Below are 20,196 nucleotides of genomic sequence, written 5' to 3'. Positions count from 1 at the left end.
TGGTAGAATAGCTTGAGGTGTCTCGTGCAAGAAGTTGGAATTTGAGAGCCGTCAGCAAGTTCAGGGGGTTAAACTGGGGGGTTGAACTTCCTGATCCGTTTTCGAGACAGCTTCTTTCTTCTGTCAAGGTGAGATGATCCCTTGTCTTTGGTATCCTGTGATCAAGCTTGGTGTATGTATGGCTAGGTAAGGTTGCGGCTCGGTAAGCGGCACCGAGGTGGGTAGCAGCCGTCCCGTGCACGTCAGCCCGTGCCTCGCGCCACAACGGCAATGTTCGGGACAAGTTCCCGTGTCAGCACGGACACTATCGCGCTTGCAGCTCTAGTATAATGCCACCACATGGCAGTGCCATACATCTGCTGTGACTAGGGGGTTGAAATACATCAACTAAATATATCGGGGACTGGTAGGTGTTGAACCGATGCCCGTAAGGCATCCATCCAATCATCACTTACTAGGTAAGTACCCAAATACGCCTGCCCAGACAGAACAACCAGTATCAGTATCATCACAAACCCACCTGTTACCCCACCTCCTTCAACTTTTCCCCTCACACCCTTTTCCAGGATCAATCCTTCTTGAAATGTAAACACTTGGTATACACATACGACAGCAACCCCTGCCTGCCCATCTCACCGCCAAACCCGCTGTCCTTGATACCACCAAAGAAGGCGCCAAAATTCGGCCGTTCGGGATGGTTGATCCACACCCCGCCGGCCTCGAGCCGCCGGGCGATGCGCTCGGCCTGGGCCAGGTCGGATGAATACACGGACGCGCCCAGCCCGGCGTTGGCCAGGTTCGCGCGGGCAATCACGTCATCTTCGTCGGTCCAGGATAGGATCGGGAGGATCGGGCCTGGTGGAGTAATATTAGTCTTGGGTGGGAAAGCAAGGTGTTGTGGGGGGGAGGGGGTGTGGTACCGAATTGCTCCTCCTGAACAAGGATCGAGTCCTCAGGCGGGTTGGAGACTATAGTCGGGGGCAGCCAGAACCCCTTTTTGCGAGGCTGCGTCTCGCCGCCGGTCACAATCTTGTACCCGTTCTTCTTGCAGTCTTCAATGATGCCCTTAACAGTGTCAAACTGCAGCTTGTTGGAGACGGGGCCAAACAGGCTCGGGGCGGCGGGGTCCTCCTGAATAGCGTAGGACCGCTCAACCTCTTGCACCAGCCTGTCAAGGAACTCGTCGTAGATGCTCTCGTGGACGTAGATCCGCTTGCTCGCGACGCAGACCTGGCCGGCATTGAAGAACCCCCCGCTGGCGACAGCTGGGACTGTCTTGGCCAGGTCGGCGTCGGCACAGACAATGCACGCGTCGTTGCCCGCCAGCTCGAGGGTTACCTTTTTGAGTGTTTTTGCGCAGCTCGCCATGACTCGTTTTCCGGTGGCGATGGTGCCCGTGAAGCTGATTTTGGCGACGCCCGGGTGCAAAGTCATTTGTGCGCCGAGCTCGGCGCCGCCGTTGAGGACTTGGAAGACGCCTGGGGGCAAGATCCCGCGGCTGAGCTCGACCCACTTCATGACGGCGTACGGGGTAAAAGGGGAGGGTTTGACGATGACGCAGTTGCCTGTTACGAGGGATGAGACGACCTTGACGTTGCTGAGGATTAAAGGGAAGTTCCAGGGGCAGATGGCGCAGACCACGCCGAGAGGGATGTGAGTGGCCACGACTTTCGCGTGGTTGTCTTCGTACTGGATTTCGTCTTGGAGAGCGTTTTGGGCTAATCAGGGGTTGTTAGTTGGTGATTGTGGCATGTATTGAGAGGTTTTCACTGACAGTAGTAGAGTGTCTGGGCGATGCTGGCCCGGATGTCAATGTCGGCCATTATTTTCGATTTTCCCGACTCTCTCGCCAGAATGCTGGAGAGTTCCTCAGCGTGCTCCTTAAAGACGTCTGCCATCTTCACCAGCAGAGCTTGACGCTCGGCAACGGTGGTCCTGGACCATGTCTTGAAGGCGGCCTGGGCGGCGGCGACGGCATCCTCAAAGTCGGCGATTGTGGCAGTCGGGCATGGCCATAACTCCTCCTCGGTCCTTGGGTCGGTCACTTGGTGCGTCTTTTCGGCGCCGCGCAGCTCATCGTTGATGACGTTGTAGAACTTGGGCTGCATTGTGTCGTCGACTCAGGGGATCGCGATTCAAGGAGGTAGATAGTAGGTGATGCAGCAACAGCAACGATCCCTGTGTGGCTGTCTATGTATGTGTGGCAGAAAGTATCGAGAGAATTGGGCCGTTGGGGGCCGTCGAGGAGATATGGCGTGGCACATATTGTCGCAGCATTGCTTGATCCCTTTTATGCAAATGCGAAATATCCGGGGGCCATTTTCCCACGGCTTAGCCAAAGTGGTTCTGCAGTCTTGGATGCCGAGGATGAGGGGTAAGGTAGATATCGGGGCACCGGGAGGGAGTTGGATGCATTCCCGCATGCTTGTGCCTGGCGCGGTGCGGAGTTCAGATGGATATTGCACCCCAACTCGACCTGTTTCTCCACGAGTCCACCGACATGACTTTCTGTATGTGAACTGTAGGGTTCATTTTCATCATTTTGCTGCTGAAGGTAGGTTGCAAGGGAAATCTCGTGAGGAGGAGAGGGTGATAGAATTGGGGAAATGTGTGGGGTCCACAACGTCTCAAAAACCGCGAACCAGGGGATTGATCGGATCGCCCAAACTAAGGTACCGTGACTTCCTCGCTGAGAGTTGGGCTCTGCATATGGATGCTGTTTGTCGCTGAATTCTCTGCATCGTACAGTATGTATGTACAGTATGTCATGACGCTGCCTTTGCTAGAATTCAAAACGGCAGAATAATGTATCTCGCAGGGCCGATGCCCTTCTGTTCTTCTCTGTCTCTCTGTCGTTTGACAGTCCACAATTTCACCAAAGGGCCCAACGACCGATTCCCAGCAGCGAGGTCATATACCAGACAATCCCCTTTCATCACGAGCAAGAGCCACATAGCTCGTTCACTGGCCAGAAGCGACAGTTGCAGGCATATGGCCTTCCGCATCAATTCCACGATGCCATTGACGCCGAGATCTCTATGAGTCTATGTTGCCTGCCAGCAAATTCAGGGTTAGGGTCTACTATGACCGTCGATTGTCGGCGGTTGGCGCACCGCGGAGCTGGCCGATGCGGGCCTTGGCTCGCCTCCGTCCTTTGAGGTGGGGCCGATCCCCGCGCTAACTGCATCATCAACCCCGCCCTTCCGATAAGAAGCTGGCCCGTAGTAACCTAAGACATCAGACATCCGTGATATCTTTAACTGCTATCCCTGTCCGGTCTCAAGAACGGAGCCCGCACTTGTGTTGTTTGTCCCCTTTTGCATATCCAGGGCGGAGCAAACGCACCCATCATCGGGAACCGGCGGAGCGGGCACTGAAGTTATTAGAGTACTTCACTGTACATGAGTACCCGGCATCTGGATAAGACCGCTTCCCTTTTATAACCGCAGCTCGCCACCCATCTACATCTCACCTCGCACCTCGCCGGACGGGGTTTTTTGACAGCATTACACACGCAAGTCACCGTGAAATCGGCGATTCGCATGGTGAAGACGATCCACTCTTGGTTGATCCCATTGCACGAAACGTCCAGCATCAACATTGGTTGGACCCGGATCTTAGACGTTTACTTAGCCCATCATGGCTCCCTCGGCCGTCTCTCCAGAGCCCAGCTTGCCACCACCCGGCACACTCACGACCGCCTTTGACGATACACTCCGTTTCTACTTGAACGGCACCCGCGTTGTCTTGGACGAGATCGACCCTGAGGTCACCCTGCTAGAATACCTCCGGGGCATCGGCCTGAGAGGCACAAAGCTGTATGACCCCCTTTCCCCATCCAACCCCCCACCCCCATTACCTTAGTATCCTGACCTGTTTACCAGCGGCTGTGGCGAAGGTGGCTGCGGCGCCTGCACCGTGGTGGTATCCCAGTACAACCCCACGACCAAGCAAATCTACCACGCCAGCGTCAACGCCTGTCTCGCGCCCTTGGTGTCTGTCGACGGCAAGCATGTCATCACGGTCGAGGGCATCGGCAACGTCAACCGCCCCCACCCGGCTCAGGAAAGGTTAGCCAAGGGCAACGGGTCGCAGTGCGGGTTTTGTACCCCCGGGATTGTCATGAGCTTGTACGCCCTGCTGCGGAACAACCAGGCCCCGACCGAGCATGACGTTGAGGAGGCGTTTGATGGGAACTTGTGTCGCTGCACGGGCTACAGACCGATTCTTGATGCCGCGCAGACTTTTAGTGTCAGAGCGTCCGGTGCGCCGAGGGGGCAGGGGTGTGGGAAGAGTACGGTGAATGGGGGGAGTGGGTGTTGTATGGAGAAGAATGATGATGGTGCAGGTGGTGGGTGTTGTAAGAAAGATGGCCAGGTGGATGGTGTTGATGGCGACGGGCAGGCAATCAAGAGATTCACCCCGCCGGGGTTTATCGAGTACAACCCGGACACGGAGCTCATCTTCCCGCCGGCGCTGAGGAAGCAGGAGTTGCGCCCGCTGGCCTTTGGCAACAAGCGCAAGCGGTGGTTTCGGCCCGTGACCCTGAACCAGCTGCTCGAGATCAAGGCCGCGTATCCCACCGCCAAGATTATTGGTGGCAGTACCGAGACGCAGATCGAGATCAAGTTCAAGGCGCTGCAGTATCCCGTGTCGGTCTATGTGGGCGACATAGCCGAGTTGCGGCAGTACAGTTTGAAGGAGGATCATGTTGAGATCGGGGCGAATATTACGCTTACGGACCTCGAAAGGGTTTGCCAGGAAGCGATCAAGCATTACGGCGAGGCTCAAGGACAGGTGTTCGCCGCCATTTACAAGCAGCTCAAATACTTCGCGGGCAGACAGATCAGAAACGTGGGCACACCGGCTGGCAACTTGGTTACTGCGTCCCCAATCTCAGACTTGAACCCGGTGTTCATGGCAGCCGACGCCGTGCTGGTGGCCAAGTCGCTGGTAAAGGAGACCGAGATACCCATGAGCGATTTTTTCAAGGGCTACCGCCGGACAGCGCTGCCGACTGAAGCCATTCTCACCTCAATCCGCATCCCGCTCACCCAGCCGAAAACCGAGTTCCTCCGTGCTTACAAACAGGCAAAGCGAAAGGATGACGACATCGCCATTGTCACGGCAGCCCTGAGACTCCGCCTCAGCGAAGACGGCATCGTCGAGGTAGCCAACCTCGTGTATGGCGGCATGGCACCCATGACGGTGGCTGCAAAGAAGGCCAACGCCTACCTTACCGGAAAGAAGTTCGCCGAGCTTGACACACTCGAAGGGGCCATGAACGCCTTGGAACAAGACTTCAATCTGGAATTCGGTGTGCCCGGCGGCATGGCTTCGTACCGAAAATCCCTCGCCCTGGGCTTCTTCTACCGCTTCTATCACGAGGTGATGCAGAGCCTTGGCAGCGGCGAGGCCGACGCGGAAGCCGTGCCCGAGCTTGAGCGGGACGTCTCCACGGGCAAGGAAGACAAGGCGGCCGCAGCGGCATACATGCAAGAAACGGTTGGGAAATCCAACCCGCACGTTGCGGCTTTGAAACAGGTCACTGGTGAAGCGCAGTACACGGACGACATCCCGCCGCTCAAGAACGAGCTCTACGGGTGTCTGGTTCTGTCCACCAAGGCTCATGCCAAGATATTGTCGGTTGACTACTCCGCCGCGCTTGAGGTTCCCGGCGTGGTGGACTACGTGGACAAGAACGACATGCCGAGTCCGGAAGCCAATCGTTGGGGTGCGCCGCAATTTGAGGAGGTCTTTTTTGCGGAGGATACGGTGTACACTGCCGGACAACCGATCGGTTTGATCCTTGCCACGTCGGCTGCGCGCGCCGCAGAGGGCGCCCGTGCCGTCAAGGTTGAGTACGAGGAGCTGCCGGCTGTCTTTAGCATCGAGGAGGCCATTGAGAAGGAGAGCTTCTTCAACTTCTTCAGGGAGATCAAGAAGGGGGACCCGGAGGAGGCGTTTAAGAAGTGTGATTATGTGTTCACCGGCGTGGCGAGGATGGGTGGGCAGGAGCATTTCTACCTGGAGACAAACGCATCGGTGGTGATTCCCAAGCCTGAGGACGGCGAGATGGAGATTTGGTCAAGTACACAGAATCCGAGGGAAGCGTAAGTGTTGCCTTGTCTTTTGTTTTTGCCATGATAATGTCTGCTGACTGTTTCTAGACAAGCATACGCCGCCAAGGTTTGTGGTGTTCAGGCCAACAAGGTCGTCTGCCGAGTCAAGCGCCTCGGTGGTGGGTTTGGCGGCAAGGAATCCCGATCGGTCCAGCTCAGCACCATTCTGGCGCTGGCGGCGAAGAAGACGCGCCGGCCGGTGCGATGCATGCTTACACGCGAGGAGGACATGGTAGTCTCCGGCCAGCGACACCCCTTTTTAGGGAGGTGGAAAGTCGGTGTCAACAAGGACGGCAAACTCCAGGCGCTCGACCTCGACATCTTCAACAACGGCGGCTGGAGCTGGGATCTCAGCGGCGCCGTGTGCGAACGCGCCATGACGCACTCCGACAACTGCTACATGATCCCCAACGTGCACGTCCGCGGCCGCGTCTGCAAGACAAACACCATGTCCAACACGGCCTTCCGCGGCTTCGGCGGGCCGCAGGGCATGTTCATCGCCGAGACGTACATGTCCGAGGTGGCCGACCGGCTGGGCATGCCGGTGGAAAAGCTGCGCGAGATCAACATGTACCAGCCCGGCGAGCTGACGCACTTCAACCAGCCCATCACCGACTGGCACGTGCCGCTCATGTACAAGCAAGTCCAGGAAGAATCCTCCTACGCCAGCCGGCGCGAGGCCATCGCCCGCTTCAACGAAACCCACAAATGGCGCAAGCGCGGCCTGGCTCTCATCCCCACCAAATTCGGCATCTCCTTCACAGCACTCTGGTACAACCAGGCCGGCGCGCTCGTGCACATTTACCACGACGGCTCCGTCCTCGTCGCGCACGGGGGCACCGAGATGGGTCAGGGCTTACACACCAAAATGACCCAAATCGCCGCGCAAGCACTAGGCGTTCCCCTAGAGTCCGTCTTCATCTCCGAAACCGCCACCAACACAGTCGCCAACTCCTCCGCGACAGCGGCCTCCGCCTCATCCGACCTGAACGGCTACGCGATTCACAACGCCTGCGAGCAGCTCAACGCCCGCCTAGCACCCTACCGCGCGAAACTCGGGCCTAATGCCAGCATGAAAGACCTCGCCCATGCAGCCTACTACGACCGGGTGAATTTGTCCGCGCAAGGGTTCTACAAGACCCCCGAAATCGGCTACACCTGGGGCGAAAACACAGGCAAAATGTATTTCTACTTCACCCAGGGCGTAACAGCCGCCGAGGTCGAGATCGACACACTCACCGGCACATTCACCTGCCTTCGCGCCGACATCAAAATGGATGTAGGACAATCCATCAACCCTGCCATCGACTACGGCCAGATCCAGGGGGCGTTTATTCAGGGCGTGGGCTTATTCACCATGGAAGAGTCCCTCTGGCTGCGCAACGGTCCCCTAAAGGGGAATTTATTCACCCGGGGACCGGGGGCATACAAGATTCCCGGGTTTCGGGACATACCCCAGGTGTGGAACGTCGGTTTGCTCAAGGATGTGGAGTGGGCTGAGCTGAGGACGATTCAGCGCAGTAGAGGGGTCGGGGAGCCGCCGTTGTTTATGGGGAGTGCTGTGTTTTTCGCCATTCGGGATGCGCTTGTTGCTGCGAGGGCGGATTATGGTGTCAAGCCCAAGTTGGTGGGTGGTGTTGACGGTGAAGGTGCTGGTGAGGGTGAGGATAAAGAGGGTGATGGGTTGTTGAGGCTGGAGAGTCCGGCCACGCCGGAGCGCATCAGACTTGCGTGTGTGGATCCTATTGTTGAGAGGGCGCGGGTTAAGCCTAAGGAGGGGGAGAAGAGTTTCTTTATTGCTATATGAATGGTTAGTTTCTCTTTGTTCTGGGTTAAATACGTCTTGTTCTATTGTTGCCGGGAAGGAAGGGCATCTTGGTCGGTTGTTTATTCGCCTGTGTATTCATCCATGAAGGGGAAAGCCATAGGTGGTTTTCGGGTGAATGAATATAGCTCTTCTGCGCAACAAAGGACGATGCCTTGATTGATAATGAAGCACTGCTAAACGTATTTCTCTGTTTGGCAGGAGGATTGCGTAGGCAAAGCAATAGGAGCCATCTCCAAAGCTGCCACTCCAATGCCGCATTTCGCCAGGACCTGAATGAAGCTATCCACTAGCATGCATGAACGTAGAACCACCCCATAGCATATGCAATTCCCGTATGTGCATGCAAAGATAGATCACCCCGACTTCCCGTCAAAGCTCAGCTGCATGTACTTGCTCTGCAGGATTTCTTCCAGCTTTCCATCGTTGCAATAATGCGCCAAACTGATGGCCTTGGTTGCCCACCGTTTGGCTCGCTCAATCTCGTGAGCACTGTAGCAGTCGATAGCGTGGTTGAACGCCGTGGTCGCCATCCACTCCAGTTCCTCCTCAGGCCAGCTGGCGTCGCTCTGAACGAGATGTTAGTAGATGGATCCAACTATCCGATGAATACGCCCCTATTTTCGAGGCGTATCTGAGTACCAGAAAAGGGGCTCACCTCTCGCAACTCTCTGGCTTTGCTGCTCGCTTCCTCTAGCAGCTTCATCGCGAGCCCGTCATCCAGCGGTAACGTCGCCTGAAAGAGACAACGAGTATATTTTGCCAGCTTCAAAGCGTCAAATCTTTCCAGAGCCCAGATCTCGTTAACTAGCTTGCGCATGGTGGAATACAGGGCTGAAAGACCAAACCAATGTCAGCAAACGAGAGATTTTCACTGGCAGGAACCGACATACCTTGTCCCGGAGCCTGGGCTCTCAGCAGACTGTCCGCCATTGCCTGGAACGCGGTGATGCTCTTGCAGGGCACTGCCCTCTGCACTATCCCACCGAGATCATCCCAATCCTTCAGCGCAACAGCAGCTTCAAAGTCAAACGCCAGCAATGTAGCCTGCTTCCGCAGCATATCGTCCCTTGACTGCTCATCTAATTGCGGGAGATATCCGGGAAGCTCGGCGTCAAAAGCTTTGACGTGCTTTCGCATTACCGTGTAGTCTTGCAGCTGCTTTTCGACATTGTCTTGGGTCCTCGCAAGGGCGACCAGTGCAGACACAATGACGAAGCGGGAGAAGAGAGTCTTCAAGGACAACTCGACCTTGGACCCGATGTCGGACGGAAAATGGCCATTGATATCGACGCACGCGCTCAGCATCCTCACAACGCAGCGGAGTTCCCATGTCGATGTATTCTTCAGAGCGATATTGTAGGCGTTCCTACTGAACCACTCGAGCTCATCGACCGTGAACAATTTTCGTGACGAGACGCCACCCTCCTTCTGTCGCTCCAGCGCTAGAACAACTAGTGTACTCAGAATAAATAACTTCCGGCGGACAATACGGGTGAACCCACCAGCTTCGAACTCCAGGCAAAGATCGTTCGCGATGCCGTCCACATCCGGACCTGGCCTGTCTTCGAGCAAGTTTAAGAGCCGGATCGTACATCGGAATAGAGCTGGCAGATGTACCGGATTCGGTTCCTTGTACTCGTATTTCTCCTTGAGCTTCTTCAAGGCGGCAATAGCGCACATAATATCCCCTGCCTTTTGAGATTCTGCTATGCAGGCTCCGAGGTAGTCGACGTGATCCGGCACCTGGGCAACGGTCTCGAGACATTTTTCAGCCATCTCTCGGTCTTCGACCCGAACTGCGACTTTAAAGGCCAGATACGCGGTCATGGGTTCTTTCCAGCTATGCTGGGACATCTTGCGGATATTCGACACAGCCGTGTCCAAGCTGTTTCTCGCAAGAGCACACAGGATCAATTTCCTTTCCGATGTCAACTTCTCTCACAAGAACCTGCCTTAAAGGGGAAGGCCTACCTCTCCAATTTAGAGGTGTTGCCAGGACCGCAGTTCTGAAAGGCGCTGTGAAGCGACAGTTGGCACCAGCTCTCGGCCAAGTCGTACTGTCCTTGACTGTAGCTGGATTCCAGCTTTTTCCATATCAACTGCATCCAGGAGTAAGCATGACGTTACAGACGGCTGGCAATGACTTACCGCTTGAGCCGCCACTGCAGCTTCCGCACTCAGGGGTGCTGTAAGATGTTCAAGAACACCCTTGACGGAGTTGATGGTCTCAACAGAATCCCTCTGGTTGATAATCATCCAAACACGTGTGACCACGGCCTTTTCTATCCACTCACCCCTTTCCGAGCCCCTGAGCACCAGAATGAAATCATCAAGTACCGCACATCCTGCGCCGGGACTCTTGTCGTGGAGCTTCCGGATGTGGTGGACAATCAGCTTAAATCCCGACTCCGAGAAGCCAAAGTTCCGGATGATATGCCTCAAAACGTCAGCGTACGCCTCGCTGTCGAACACCTCGGCGGGCGTCTTCTGCAACAGCTCGAGCTTTAGCAACGAGACAACCAGTCTGTTGCCTGCCTCCGCCTCGATGTACTCCACGTAGTTTTTAGCCTTTCCAAGTCCATCCGCAGTTCCAGTGCCCAAGAGGGCGGTAACCAGAGCTTGTAAAACTGCGAGACGCAACTCGACGCCTTCCCGAGATAGTCGCTCAAGTTCCTGGCTGTTGATGATCTCATTTGCTCGTTCGAGCCACTTGACCGCAATGGTAAAATCGCTCCGGGACGACAGAGATTTCCCAATCTCGTAAAGAACATCAGCCAGCCGTTCTGCGTAGTCCGGGGAGAGATACTGGCGGAGCCGTTCCGTCTTGGTGTACATATGCTCCGCGACATCGAGCCGGTCCTCGAGCCACGACTGAGACAGTCAGCAAAACCACCCAACCACATCCTGTTCGACTCTTCATACCAGCGCAGTCCTCATAATGAAATACTCCACCTCCAGGCACCTGCACTCTTTAACCTCCTCATCAGGCAGTCTCTCCGCCATATCCTGCAGCCACCCTTTGTAGTCAGCAACTGACTGGATCACTAGACCAGCAAGCTTCGAGTCGCCGGCATCTAGATATCAAACCGTCAGCAATACACCCACAAGCACCCCAAGCACCCCTCCAACGAGAACTCACCGATGCAATCCCTAACCACCTTGAACCCCAACCTCATTAACCTAACCACAACCCCAACCCTCCCATTCTCCTTCGGCCGGGCAACACCCAGGAGATGGAACGCGAGGACCTTGCCGTGGAGGTACAACCGGGAAAGCCTTGTTCCTTTCTGGCCCCCTTTCCCCCCTGCAACCCCTTGCCGACTGATGATACCCAGCCCCTTCTCCTGCCCCCATTCACGCCCACCACCAGCACCACCACCACCACCGCCCCCATTACCATTACCATTACCATTACCACCACCACCACCCCCATTCACAATCACATTCACATTCACAACCGCAGTACTACCCCCACCCTCCGTCCGACATTTAAGTTCCTCCTCCCTCCCAAGACGGGTACACAAATTCCACAACCCCGTCGCCAGCGCGTCCACCTCCGGGTCGCCCGACAGGCCAGGGACATAGGTCTGGTGGCAGGCATGGAGACGGTCGATGTGGCTTGCGGCGTCTGAGACAAGGGATTCTGTGAGCGGGGTGTCGGATGGGTGATTTGTGAGGAGGCGTTTCAGGTAGGAGGCGAATTCTTTTGTTTATGTCAAAGTGTCAATGCTGTGTGTTAGTTTGTGGTTGACTCAACTCTGGAGTTTGGGGTGCTACTATCTATCTATCTAGTGGGTTGGGGTAAATTGGAAAGGGGGATATGAGGTGTGTTGAGAGGGAAGGGTTTGTTAGAGTTCGATGGATGGATGGGTGACCTGGGGAAGATAAAGTTTGTGGTGGTGATGATTGCAACGTACCGACTGCTGCCTCGATTCGCTTCTCGGATTTCCCGGTTGCCTGGGAGCGAGAGGCCGAGGCAGACGCATGTTTGGGTGTCCGGATCGGAGGCATCGCGAGTTTGGGGGTGTAGGCGGTTCCCGTTTTCTGTTGTCCAGAGTTGTACCTGTGCGATAACGGTCCATCTACCGGGATCAATAGAACCCAGAACGAATATCTCAACTTTCCACAAGGTAATGGAACGACTAGAATGTTAACACCCGCATGATCAATTGATCCAGGCAGTCACGATGCAGCGCAAGGTCCGGTTTCCGCTCAAGGCAAGTACCTTACTTCCCTGTGGAAGGCACGACCATGGCAATTCAGAGGGACTGGTCAAAGGCCCGTAACCGCCTCTTATGAGGCTAACCCATTCCATTTTATGTATAAGCCTTTTGTATAGGACCCGGTATAATCTCCCGCCAGAAAGGCCCCTGCTTGCTCTCAATGATGCTAGCTTTTAGGGTATAATATCTCGACTTTGGCAGTGCCTTCATCGTTCTTGGTTGTAAGTGAAGCCAGCCACAACGCCATGGTCCGCCTTGCCTATGATCAATGCTGATACTGCATATACTCCCGAAACAGGCGGTTAACTCTCATATGAGAGCCCAGTAGGGAGAGCGAGGCCGCTCCTTCTGCGGGCTTGGAAGATATGTATGCACAGCGGGTGAGTGGGGAATTGAGCATAGTCAAGACATGCAAAAGCAGGGTGGCCATGGTATACTAATGCTGTTCGATCTCCGGGTCGTGAGGAAGAAAGTTTCCGATGATTAAACTCGGACTGGAGGCGGCACGTTAGCAGACAGACAGGCGCTGTGAGTGAGGAAAGAACATGCACTTTGTGGTCATCTCTGCGGATCCTGAATGAGAAGCAGCAGTTCACGATGCGCTTCGTCTCGTCATAAGGATTCTTGAGCGAGCAGGCCGTGAGGAGCGTGTCGTGGGCCGGGTCGAATGCGATGGTTCCAAACTCTTCCCAATACCTCACATTGGATTCTTCTGTGAGCATCTCGTGAAGAGCAATCTTGCCCTAGTGCACGCCGTCAGAACTAGACACCAGCGGTATTGCCGCATGTGTACTTACGCCTCGGAGGTCCTCGACCGGCACGTCAATGAGCTCGGCCATCTCCTTGTTGCCCCTAAAAATCTCCCCTGTCCGCCTCCAGCAGCAAGCAGGGACAGCCATACTTGCAAACACGCGGTCATAATCCATCAGAGTCCTCTCGAACCACATCTCGACCAAAACAAGGTCCATATCGGTAAGGTCCTTCATTTTCTCGCGAAATTTCGGCCTGAACCGATCGAGCTGCCTAAGAATCTTCTGCTTGGACGACGGCGCGACGTGGGTGTCGAGGTACGTCGATAGGCGGGTGTATCCCTTGACGTAGTTGAATGGTTTCAGCAGGCCTGCGTCGTACTTTGCCTGCAAAACCTGGCGCATGCGCTCTTCTGGCGCAGCGTTGCCCGACGGGTCCGCGGCCTGGAGGTAGTATTCGCGAGCCTTATCCGTCGGGAGAGCGCTCGAGGGCCTCGGGATGTTGACGCCCTGCTCAGAATTGGGCGGCAGCATCGAGCTCCCCGGGACGGCGCTCGGGGGCAACATGGCGTTGCTGGTGGGGAACCCCGAAACCGAGTCGGCCCGGTTGGGGTCATCTGTAACGAGCGCGCCGTCGTCAAGCAGGCTCGTCTGCAAAAAGTCACTCAAGAGATTGTACTCATTTGTGACCTCGGGCGCAATCACATAGTTGGGGTGGAAGTTATGCATGTCGTGAAAATGGTTCTGCGAGGATAGCCAAGCGTCCGAAAAGCCGGCGACTGTGGGACGGCAGTGTCAGTTTCCCGCCCCTGTGCAGAAACAAACGAGTTTAAGGGATGTAGCCGCCTACATTGGCTCATGGTAGTGCTCAGCGCGGTCGTCTGAATGCTGGACACTGGTGTGGGTTGCACGAGCTGGAGGGGATTACCCCGGCTTGCCAGGGCTGCGGCATCAAATGAGGCCTTCGCATCCTGCCCTGGTCCGCTGCTCATGGCCGAGTCGAACGAGGGCGGCCTCATCGGGGCGGCGCTCTGGCTCACGGTGCTGGGCCCGAGGTCCGGCTGGGAAGCCGAGTCTTGAACGGTTGGCGTCGCCAGCACGCTCTTGGACTTCCTTGACTCGTGGTCACGGGGTTCATCATGGCACAGGTGCCCAATGTTGCGCTTGATACATCTCGTACACGGCCTCTCCTGTCCGCGCCACAGCCTCAGGTCAATGCTTGTCCGCCACAAGGGGACCAATAATCCAAGTCATGGGAGGGTACATACGAGGTCGCACGTCATATGCTGGAGGCAGCCAAAGCAGCATGACATAGTTAGCCACTATCACGACTTCTGATGGGGTGCATATTGCCGCCTTGAGTGGGCGTGCGGACGTCTGCGTGCTGCCGCAGTGGCTCTCGGCGGTAGCAGCTTGGTGCGCCACACGGGGAGAAAGGCCCAATTGCTGAAGTAGAGATGGGGTAGCCCTGGCGCCTTGGGGGGTTGGTGACTTACAGATCGGCGGCAGTAGAGGCAAGCTGCGATGAACAGGCAGGCGACGTTAGCTTTGCGAGGGCCCAGCTACAGGGAGACATAAGAATCTGCGGCAGTGCTCACCATGGTTCACCTTGCGTCGCTTCTTCGGGGTCCTGTGGGCATCGTCTGCGGCAGCCGTATGGTGATCCTTGGAGGTTGTTTCGCTCTCGGACTTGGAGGCCTTGGCCTCATTCCCGCTCGCCCTCTCCATGGCTTCGGTTGCCGTCATTGCCTAGTGGGACGCTGCTCCCATTGGGTGCTGTGGTTACGCAACGGGCCTCGAGTTCGTCGCTCATTTGAGCAGGGCCGACGGCTCCTCGCAGCAATTTGCGTCGATTCGATGTCTATCCCGACGCAGCGACCGCTGGCTCTGGTGCTCCTGCCGCTGTCGCTGCTGTTGCTGCCAGCGTGCCTGCCTCGTGCTGTACCCCCTTTCAGCTCCACCTGTTGTCTCTCTCGATGACTGTTCGGACGGAATGAGGATGGTTGTTAGTCGAAGAGTAATTTAACTCGATTCCTGTAACGACAGTCGAGGGCGACAAGCAATTGCTATTGTGGCCGAATAGCTCTAAGCATTCCGGCACGCAATTGATGGCATTCCATGGTTGTCTGGGCGAGCAAGAGCAGTCGAGCAGTCGGCGGCTCTAGTTTAAAGAAATCGTTCTCCACCTGGACCTAAATCTGACCTCTCGCACACCGCGGGACAGGCTTGCGAACCACAGTGAGCGACCGGGGTGTTTGAATTCGGCTTCCCGGCTGCAGCAGCCTGGGCTGGACCGAGGGGTAAACTTTGGGGGGCCAGCCCGGGGGGGTAGAGGAGGGGCTGGGTGGGGACCGTCACTGCCTGCAGCGCAGCATGGTTCGCAGCCCCACGCGCAGGTCACGACTTCCAGGTTGAACCCACCTCGCCCACGCAGATAATCTTTTGAATTCGAGTTACACCGCACCGCACAGCTGGAGAATGGAACCTCAACACGTAGGTAGTGATGTCGGCTTGACCCAATTCCTTTTCAAGGCGCAATTGCGATTCTACTCGGATCCCACAGCACTCCGTACGGTATACCTTGTTGGCCCAAGTGGATGTCTTTACCCTCAAACGCTGCCTTAGCTTGACTTCATCCTAGGTTCTCCTCATTTTGCCCCGGCTCGAGCCCGGCTACTCCTGGGTCTGAGCCGCCAAGCGCAGAGATGCAATCGTGTGTGCCATTTCCGTTTCTGGTTGGCTCTGGGAACGATGGGATGGGATGTGCGGCGCCCGCCGCCTTTCTGCGCATGTCTGAATCGGGGTTCTTCACATGACTTGGCCGTTGTGCGTTTCGGTACCATTTGGTAATGCCAAACAAACGGGGGCGTTACCAGAACAGAGCCCTCGGCCACAGTTCCGGATTACACACTCTTGGCTGATCCATTCCTTTGGCCAAGAGCAGCTCGTGGGTCAGAGCAAGACCCATCGTGGCCTCTACGATTAATGACAAGCGATGTTGGACGTCCTACCGATAGTCCGAACTCATCAGATCTTCGTACCTGATGTCTTAGGTACCCGATAGGCCTCGGTTACACGTGTGTCAGAGTGTCACAGGCAACACATGGCAATCTTAAATGTCCTCGCGATCTGCTCGTAAAACGTAACTAAGCAGTCAGTCAGCAGCTCAAAGAGACCTGACCGCCAATTCCATCGTTCCGACTACCGGCTACTCGTATATAAAATCTGCTCATCGACCTTGGGGTTGGTTGGTTATACCGGTACCCCTTATTCCTGCATGGTTGAACACAGTCTCAAAGGGGTCATCCTCATGACATCCAGCAGTTGAGAGGTATTTATGACGAGCCATAGAGATCAACATCCCCTGAGAGTTTGGAATATGCCAGCCTTGGTGAAATTCAGGTTGAGCACATGTATTGTGCCGTCCAATAACGATCAAGGAGAGTATCTGCGTACCCTACCGAGTAGGTGGTGTCTAAGGTACGTTTACAATCACTGGGGCTTAGAACCAACTCTCGCTGTAGTATCCAATCCACTCATTCATATTCAGTAACGATCCCAGACCGTCCTATTCTCTAGAGTGACTGAAGGCCTCCGCCACCTGAGAACACAGGGAGAAGGCAGGGCTTGTAAGTGAAAGCGAACACGGGGAGAAATCAATGGATACCCTGTTCAAGAGTCAGAGGCCATGCAAACCTTAAACTAGATCAGGGAGGAGATGAAAACAGTAAAGAGAAACATCAGAAAGATGAGAGTAGCAGTGACTGTTCGGTCTTCTTTGCATGATAGGCTTCTAGATGTCTGCCGGGGACTGGATGCTAGAGAGTAGATCGTCAAGCCGGTCGGGGCCCATGGAGGATCCGACGGGAGATGGGCAGAGTACCCGGCAGCCCGACAACACCGGGAGAGTTACTTGCTTCGGGAGAAAGGAAACGTGATACTTCGCCAATGCAAGTGACAGGGGATTAACAGGAGAGAGGGTGCCTATACAGACTCCTCCTTGAATATGAGCCTTGAAGCTCCAGAATTGCTGGGCATGGATCCTTTTGTTAAGTGACATGTTCCATCAACAGACTCTCTCTCTCTATTGAGTGAGGGGTTCACCTTCTGTCCAGAGAGGTTGAACATGTGTCTGTTAACCCGTTATCCTTACATCAGCCACTGCTGGCTCCACTCCAAGCTGGACACCGCCATCTGGCCTGCTGTGGTGACTCTCAATGAGAATGAAGGCTAACTTGAGTGTCTTCATTGATCTATTGTCTTCGGAAGTTTCATACAACAATGAATCTAGAGACTGCGCCAACAATATTGTCACTATTGTGTAAAGGGACGTAAATGAAGTTAGGAACCGATGACGAGTTTTACCGCTTGTACTCCGTATTCTTCAGGTGGTCCGAGCGTTGGCTCACAAGAAGCCCTTGGCCTACCAATTTATCTCAACGCGATCTCGACCTCGGCAACGCCGTGCGTGCTCTTTGCGCACAATAGTAACAATACCGCGTCTCCAACTCCCATTGTTGACTGAAAGCACAATAGACCTTTGGTTCTTGAATAGGGCTCGGAATCCAACGGTGAAATGAAACAACCCTATCAAACCTCCGGCCCTATTTATTTCTCTTACCTATCTGCCTGCTCTTTCTTCCTCATGGATGTCTGCACTTTCGACTGATCTGGTCCATCTTGGTTCATCGACCCTCCTCAAAGGCTAGGCATTCTCAACGCAACGCTACGTGCGCGTCACCACAATACGATGCCGCCTCCGAATACCCCAGAGGAGGGCATGACAGAGCCGACATCCCGACCCGCATCACCCATTCATCGTCCAGCTTCCCCGCAGTCGAGCAGTGCCGTTGCTTGCGCGTCGCGAGCGGACTCTACACTTCTCGAGATCGACTACCAGACCCTCGAGTACATCGGGCCCGTTGACGAGACACTGCTTTGTCCAGTATGCCGCACCCCATTTCACTTTCCGATAACAACGCCGTGCGGCCACACCTTTTGCGCTGGATGCATCAATCGAGCGCTCGAGATGCAAGCAGTCTGCCCGATTGACCGCCGGCCCATCGACAAGACGCGAGACTACCTTCGACTTCCGTTAATCATCAAGGATCAGTTGGACCGCCTCAGGGTCAAGTGCCCTAATAGGGGTTGTGGCCATGAATGCTCCCGTGAGCACCTCGAGGGGCACTATGAGCGCCGCTGCGAGTTCACGCTGGTTCGCTGCCCAGATCCCAGATGCAAGAAGCGCATCGCGCGCCGCGACGCCATGCCAGCAAAGGGGTGTCTGCACCAAGAGGTGAACTGCCAGTACTGCGACGAGGTTGTGACCCTCGTTGAGCTTGATGCGCACTACGACTTTACTTGTAACGGAGCAACAATCGAATGCACAGATTGCGGCAAGACAATATTGCGCCACCGCTTGGAGAAGCACAAATCCAACGACTGCCCCGATGGGCTAACACGGTGCAAGTGGCACACAGCAGGCTGCAAGGTGGAGGGGAAGCGTCGAACTGTCCAGGAACACGAGGGAGATGGATGCTCGTTCGAAGGGATTGGCCGTTTGATCCAGGAGCGAGCCGAAGACCGCAAAATAATTGACGACCTCTCTGGACGTCTCGCGGCTATAGAGACTCGCACCAAAGATCGAGAACAGCGGCGGCAAGAGCGGCGGGAACGGCGGGAACGGCGTCATGCATTACCGGCCACTCCTCGAGTTCTGGCCGTGGATGTCGCTCTCTTGGATGCTGGGCGAGCCACGGCTGCAGGCCAGGAACCTATTGAGACCTCTAACAGTTTCAGTGGCAGTGAGAATGGAGCGTGGGGCTCAACCGAGGACTATATGCTCGCACAATTCGAGCGCATGGAATCGCATATCGAGGACCTGCGCAGGAAGGTGTTGGAGATGGATGCGAGCCAGTCCCTCCTGCGGCTCCAAGCAAATTCGCGCATCACCGAGCAGCTCTCAGAGCTTGCCAACAAGGTCGGTGTGCTCAACATGCACACCACGTGGCTCATGAACATGCAGCGACAGAGTCACGCCCAGCAGCGGTCAGGGGGTTCCCATAACCCCGGCATGTCACGTTCCCCAGACTCTGGTGGCACGAGAAGTTCTCCCGAGAATCCGGCACCACATCGCGCGGGCAGTCGCCGGAACAGTGACGGCAGAGGGGAAAACCCTCCCCGTCTCTAGCCACGATGTGCCGGCGTCTTTCTTTGCTGCCATCCTTCTCGGAGCTGTCTGATATCTGAAAAGGATGAAGACAACACACAGCGCCGACGATGGCATGCTGAACAACGGTTTAGTCCTAGCTGGCTACCAGCTTGATGGCTGAACTCACTGACAACCCATCCGTCGGGCACTGAATTTGAATGGCACTCCGGGCCCTGGCTCTACCAGAGTCTTCAAGTTGAACACGGTTTAGGGTTGCCATGACAGGTCTGTGTGAGCGCGCTGGGGAGCGTTGAATCAAGCGTTCTGTGACCACCGGCACACTTATGGTCGCAAGTCCCCATAACCGTGCATCCGGCTCCACTGCGAAGGCTGGACGCTCTGGCATGATCGGTGGTGTCGATGTCCAAGGCATCTACCCTGCCACTGCTGCTGTCTTTGTTGTTCATGGTGTGGTTCTACGGCTTCTGGTGGAGGCTTGGTTGATCGACGGTAAGGATCATGGAACATTGGAACATTTGTCTGCTTAATTCCTTGCTGACCATCAAGTTAGTGATGATCGTGGCGCCCGAGTTCAGCGTCTTCGTTGGCGACCTTGGCCCCGAGGTCAACGAGTCGTTCGGCCAGCAGCATGGTGACCAACGGTTGTTTTCGCATCGAGTCAGCCAAGATCATGACGGATGCGGTCACCGGCTTGACATAGAAATATGGACATGACGACCACGGAACTGAGAAGGCAGCAAAGCTGCCGATTTATGAAAGTATTATGGGTTTGATCTAGGAGACGGGGCGTTTGGGACTGAAACGGCACATGACAAACTGGAGTATTGGCGAACCAAATATCCCTGGGATCGCTAGAGCTATGACACGCGTCTATGACCAAGTCGAGGAACAGCAATGATGTTCATGCAGTTAATGATACAAGCCTGATTTTCTAAGATGCTCTCAATGTTTACATCTGTGAGTGCGATCACTGTCTGACCTTTGTGTACAATAGCTTCGTTGTTCTTCATGATACTCTGTGCTCGATCGTGACCTTTGAGTAACGAAGCCACTTCAACGGCGAGGTTGCGAGTGATTGCTTATCGATAAGAATACCAGGCGC

General features: G+C 55.4%; 5 protein-coding genes across 5 annotated transcripts; 3 read left to right on the top strand and 2 right to left on the bottom strand.

Moving 5' to 3' along the window:
* Nucleotides 1-568: 568 nt before the first annotated feature.
* Nucleotides 569-2,108, bottom strand: N656DRAFT_702481 (aldehyde dehydrogenase; the record flags this gene model as incomplete). Its single annotated transcript, XM_064811027.1, has 3 exons — nucleotides 569-855; nucleotides 921-1,718; nucleotides 1,775-2,108. The coding sequence occupies 3 exons, from the start codon at nucleotides 2,106-2,108 to the stop codon at nucleotides 569-571; spliced, it is 1,419 nt and encodes a 472-aa protein (XP_064673414.1).
* Nucleotides 2,109-3,223: 1,115 nt separating this feature from the next.
* N656DRAFT_725591 (xanthine dehydrogenase) lies at nucleotides 3,224-8,115 on the top strand. Its single transcript, XM_064812560.1, has 3 exons — nucleotides 3,224-3,818; nucleotides 3,885-6,113; nucleotides 6,171-8,115. Exons 1-3 carry the CDS (start codon nucleotides 3,640-3,642, stop codon nucleotides 7,927-7,929), a joined length of 4,167 nt encoding a protein of 1,388 aa, XP_064673413.1. The 5' UTR covers nucleotides 3,224-3,639; the 3' UTR covers nucleotides 7,930-8,115.
* Nucleotides 8,116-8,303: 188 nt separating this feature from the next.
* Nucleotides 8,304-14,668, bottom strand: N656DRAFT_787447 (SPO22-domain-containing protein; the record flags this gene model as incomplete). The annotated part of the gene is made up of 14 exons (XM_064816607.1): nucleotides 8,304-8,516; nucleotides 8,606-8,781; nucleotides 8,841-8,883; nucleotides 9,436-9,835; nucleotides 9,922-10,049; nucleotides 10,099-10,821; nucleotides 10,927-11,024; nucleotides 11,090-11,653; nucleotides 11,868-12,013; nucleotides 12,663-12,916; nucleotides 12,971-13,701; nucleotides 13,773-14,112; nucleotides 14,419-14,441; nucleotides 14,521-14,668. 14 exons carry the CDS (start codon nucleotides 14,666-14,668, stop codon nucleotides 8,304-8,306), a joined length of 3,987 nt encoding a protein of 1,328 aa, XP_064673412.1.
* A 3,004-nt stretch (nucleotides 14,669-17,672) lies between these two features.
* Nucleotides 17,673-19,112, top strand: N656DRAFT_766128 (uncharacterized protein; the record flags this gene model as incomplete). Its single annotated transcript, XM_064813454.1, has 1 exon — nucleotides 17,673-19,112. The coding sequence occupies one exon, from the start codon at nucleotides 17,673-17,675 to the stop codon at nucleotides 19,110-19,112; it is 1,440 nt and encodes a 479-aa protein (XP_064673411.1).
* A 153-nt stretch (nucleotides 19,113-19,265) lies between these two features.
* On the top strand, nucleotides 19,266-19,954 carry N656DRAFT_403412 (uncharacterized protein). The gene is made up of 2 exons (XM_064809538.1): nucleotides 19,266-19,583; nucleotides 19,645-19,954. Exons 1-2 carry the CDS (start codon nucleotides 19,418-19,420, stop codon nucleotides 19,806-19,808), a joined length of 330 nt encoding a protein of 109 aa, XP_064673410.1. The 5' UTR covers nucleotides 19,266-19,417; the 3' UTR covers nucleotides 19,809-19,954.
* The last annotated feature ends 242 nt before the right edge of the window (nucleotides 19,955-20,196 follow it).

The sequence above is a fragment of the Canariomyces notabilis genome (assembly GCF_033297395.1).
Source record: "Canariomyces notabilis strain CBS 508.74 unplaced genomic scaffold N656scaffold_3, whole genome shotgun sequence".
Lineage (NCBI taxonomy): Eukaryota > Fungi > Ascomycota > Sordariomycetes > Sordariales > Chaetomiaceae > Canariomyces > Canariomyces notabilis.
The sequence above is the reverse complement of the archived record's forward strand: the minus strand, read 5'-3'. Positions and strand labels throughout refer to the sequence as shown.

Excerpts from the sequence above, each read along its gene's own strand:
- N656DRAFT_403412 (XM_064809538.1), top strand. The coding sequence starts at position 19,418 with ATGGTCGCAAGTCCCCATAACCGTGCATCCGGCTCCACTGCGAAGGCT. Across the intron at positions 19,584-19,644 it reads GGAGGCTTGGTTGATCGACG|TGATGATCGTGGCGCCCGAG; the intron begins GTAAGGATCATG and ends CCATCAAGTTAG.
- N656DRAFT_725591 (XM_064812560.1), top strand. The coding sequence starts at position 3,640 with ATGGCTCCCTCGGCCGTCTCTCCAGAGCCCAGCTTGCCACCACCCGGC. Across the intron at positions 3,819-3,884 it reads GGCCTGAGAGGCACAAAGCT|CGGCTGTGGCGAAGGTGGCT; the intron begins GTATGACCCCCT and ends CCTGTTTACCAG. Across the intron at positions 6,114-6,170 it reads ACACAGAATCCGAGGGAAGC|ACAAGCATACGCCGCCAAGG; the intron begins GTAAGTGTTGCC and ends GACTGTTTCTAG.